Below are 3,414 nucleotides of genomic sequence, written 5' to 3'. Positions count from 1 at the left end.
GCTGGGGCGGGGGGTGGCCGTGGGGCCGTGCTCTCCACGCGGCGGTCAGCCCCTGACGTCCGTCTCCCCCCGCCCCCCCCGGTCGCAGGGCCACAGGAAAGCGGGGAGCCGGATGGCAGCGAGCAGGATGCGGCGCCGGGGGCCGGGGACGCCGAGGGGACCATCCAGGCGCTGCGGGTCCAGCTGGCGGCCGCCCTGGCCGAGGCCGAGACCGTGCGGGCTGTGGCCACCGTGAGCGAGAGCACGAAGCAGGAGGCCGTGGCCGCCGTGCGGCGCCAGTGCCAGGAGGAGGTGGCCTCGCTGCAGGCCATCCTCAAAGGTGGGCACGGGTTGGGGGGACGGGGGCACCCCGCGGCACGGGGCGGCGCGTCCCCCGGCCCCCCGCAGCGCCTCCCTCTGCCCCCCCAGACTCCATCCGCAGCTACGAGGCCCAGCTGGCGGCCCTGCGGCAGGAGCGGCGCCCCGCGGCCCCCCGGGAGCCCCCGCCGGACTCGCTGGAGCTGCAGATGGAGAAGGTGAGCGGTGGCGGCAGTGGTGAGAGGGGGACACCGCGGCGTGGGGGCCCCGGAGCCGTCGCCCTGCCCTGCCCTCTCGCCCGCCCCAGGCGCAGGAGGATTCCCGGCGCCTCCGCAGTGTGGTGGAGCCCATGGAGGAGGAGATCACCCAGCTCCGGGCCCGGCTGGCGCGGGCCGAGGGGCTGATCCGGGAGCTGCGGGGCGACCCCGAGGGGCGGCTCTCGCCCGCCTCCGCCGACGAGGCCGAGGAGGACGACGGCCTGGCCTTCGCCCGCGGCTGCGACAGCCTCTCCATCGCCGGCTCCGTGGCCAGCTCCAGCGCCCCGGCGCAGGACGACACGGCCTCGCTGCTCTCCACTGCCACCCTGGTCCCCGAGAGCATCTACCTGCCGCCCCCCGGCTTCCAGCTCGTCCCCGACGGCGCCTGGGCCCAGCTGCAGGACGAGGTGAGGCCGCGTGGCGAGGGGGGGGACGCTGCTCGCCGTGGGGGGGGACGCCGCCCTGACGACCCCCGTCCCCCCGCAGGCCCGGCAGCAGCGCGAAGCCCTGCGGCAGGCGGGTGAGCGGCTGGAGGCGGCCACCCGGGAGCGCCAGGGGCTGGAGGAGGCCCTGAGACGCAGCAGCGAGGACTGCGCCAAGCAGGTACCGGCCCCCAGCCCCCTTTGTCCATCCCTCCATCCATCCGTCCCTCCATCTGTTCATCCATCTATCCGTCCGTCTGTTCGTCCCATGCCTCCGCCAGGTCCGGGTGCTGCTGGGGCAGGTCCAGGACTCGGAGCGGCTGCTGCAAAATCTCCAGGCCACCGTGAGCCAGACGCAGCGACGCACCCAGGAGCAGATGGTGGGTGCGGACAGGGTCTGGGGGGGGGAGGAGGGGGGCACTGGCACCGTCCCCACCGCCGGGGCTGACCCCCGTCCTGTCCCGTCCTGTCGCCGCGTCCCCAGGCTGAGCTGGCCGCGTCCCACAAGCGCCTGAGCGTGGAGGTGCAGCGCCTCAGCGAGGAGAACGAGGGGCTGCGGGGGCAGCGGGGCCCCCCCAGCCCCGGGGACGGCGGGGACCCCAGCGAGCCCCTGCCCGGCTCCGTGCAGGTACTGTGGGCGGGGTGGCAGCCTGGGGGGGGGGACACGGCCCTGGAGGGGGGACACGGCCCTGGAGAACATGTCCCGGCACCAGGGGACATCCCGCTGGGGGGGACAGGACACGCCTGAGGGGATACATCTATGGGGGACACATCCCGGTGCAGGAGGACCCCCTGTTTTGGAGGGACAGGGCATCCCCAGGGGGATACATCCATGGGGGATGCACCGTGGCACCAGGGAACATCCTCTTTTGGGGTGATGGGGTGTCCCTGGGGGGATACGTCCACGGGGGACACATCCCGGTGCAGGGGGACACCTCATTTTGGGGGGATGGCTTGTCCCTGGGGGGATACATCTGTGGGGGCTACGTCACAGCACCATGGGGCGCCCCTTGCGGGGGATGGGGCATCTTGGGGGGGGGGACACATCCTTGGGGGCCGCGTTCTGGTGCTGGGGGACACCCCATTTTGGGGGGCTGCGTCCCTGGGGTCTGCGGCAAGGCGCCCCACGGCTGCGCGCGCCCCCCAGGAGCTGCAGGCGCTGGTGCGGAGGCTGTGGGCGGCCGGCGGGGCGCAGCGGCGGGCCGGGCAGCACGAGGCCGAGCGGCTCCGCATTGAGATCGTGTCGCTGCGGGAGCGGCTCCAGGAGGAGCAGGAGACCCGGGCCCAGCTCCAGCGGCTGCTGGACGCCCAGGCGGCCGCCCAGCGCGAGGACAGCCGTAAGGGGGCACCGCGGGGCGGGGGGGACCGGACGGCTGTGGGGCAGGGAGCCGGGCAGAGGGACAGGGCGGCCGAGACAGAGGTCTGGGGGCGCTGCCTCCTCCTCCTCTAACTCTTTCTTCTTCCCTCCTCCGTCGCCGGCAGAGCTCATGGAGGGTGAGTGATGGGTCTGTGGGACACCTGGGTCCCCCCCCCAGCCCCTAAGGGTGGTGGACGGGAGCGCTCACCCCACGGCCGGGCCTGGAGCCCCCCAACCACCCCCGTGTCGCCCCCAGCCTCCCTGTGCAGCGTCCGGTCGGAGATGGAGCGGCTGCAGCAGGAGCTGACGCAGGTATGTCCGGGGCCAGGAGGCCCAGGGGGGACCGTCGACCGCCCCATGGGGACTGGGAAGGCGTCACCCCTTCGTGGGCCGCCCTGACTCCCCCATCCGCCCCCAGGCCCAGCAGCGAGGGCAGCGCCTGGAGCAGGAGCTGGGGCGGCTCCGGGCCCAGCGGGAACCGGGTGAGGTGAGTGTGTGAGGACCCTCCGCTGGAGCGTCCCGTCACCGTCCCCTTCTCTCACCCCCCCCCGTCGCCCCCCCTCCAGGTCCAGCCCCCCCAGGGCCCCTCCCCGGAGCAGCCCCGGAGCCTCACGGAGGGGACGCGGGGGCAGGAGGCCTGAGGGGGCCCCAGGACCCCCCCCTGCCGCCTGGGGCTCCCCCCAGCAGCCCCATCTCTCAGGGAGGGCACCCGAGCCCATGTCTGACTGTTACCGTGTCTGACTGTTACCGGTGGTGCCCGGAGTCGCGGGGTCTCCCCGGCTCCGGGCATCTGCCGGCCCCCCAGCAGGGAGGGAGTGTCATGCTGATGCGCCTTGGCCCATGCAGGGAAAATAAAGCTGTTTTTATAACTGTCCTGTGTCTGTCCCGTGTCTGTCTGCATCCCCCCCGTGTCCATCCCTCCTTGCGTTTGGTGCTGTGCACCCCTGCCGAACGGTCCTCTAAGGCTACAGAGTGCGACCGCCGGCGGCTGGGGTAGAGCGGCTGCCTTCCGCAGTACCGAGCTGGTCCTCCGCTGCCATGGAGTGCGCGCCCAGGTGTGGCAGAGTGGCCACTTCCGAAC

At 73.5% G+C, this 3,414-nt stretch overlaps 1 protein-coding gene across 1 annotated transcript; it reads left to right on the top strand.

Moving 5' to 3' along the window:
- Positions 1–88: 88 nt before the first annotated feature.
- On the top strand, positions 89–3,330 carry RABEP2 (rabaptin, RAB GTPase binding effector protein 2; the record flags this gene model as incomplete). Its single annotated transcript, XM_026056909.1, has 11 exons — positions 89–319; positions 409–515; positions 605–961; positions 1,041–1,157; positions 1,258–1,356; positions 1,461–1,604; positions 2,124–2,313; positions 2,459–2,470; positions 2,590–2,645; positions 2,752–2,815; positions 2,900–3,330. Coding segments are annotated over 11 exons (1,808 nt in total), but the record flags the coding sequence as incomplete, so codon positions are not given.
- Positions 3,331–3,414: the final 84 nt, after the last annotated feature.

Source organism: Apteryx rowi, unplaced genomic scaffold (assembly GCF_003343035.1).
Source record: "Apteryx rowi isolate R43461 unplaced genomic scaffold, aptRow1 scaffold_1343, whole genome shotgun sequence".
Taxonomy (NCBI): Eukaryota; Metazoa; Chordata; class Aves; order Apterygiformes; family Apterygidae; genus Apteryx; species Apteryx rowi.
Note: the sequence above shows the minus strand (reverse complement) of the source record. Positions and strands in the feature narration are given on the sequence as shown.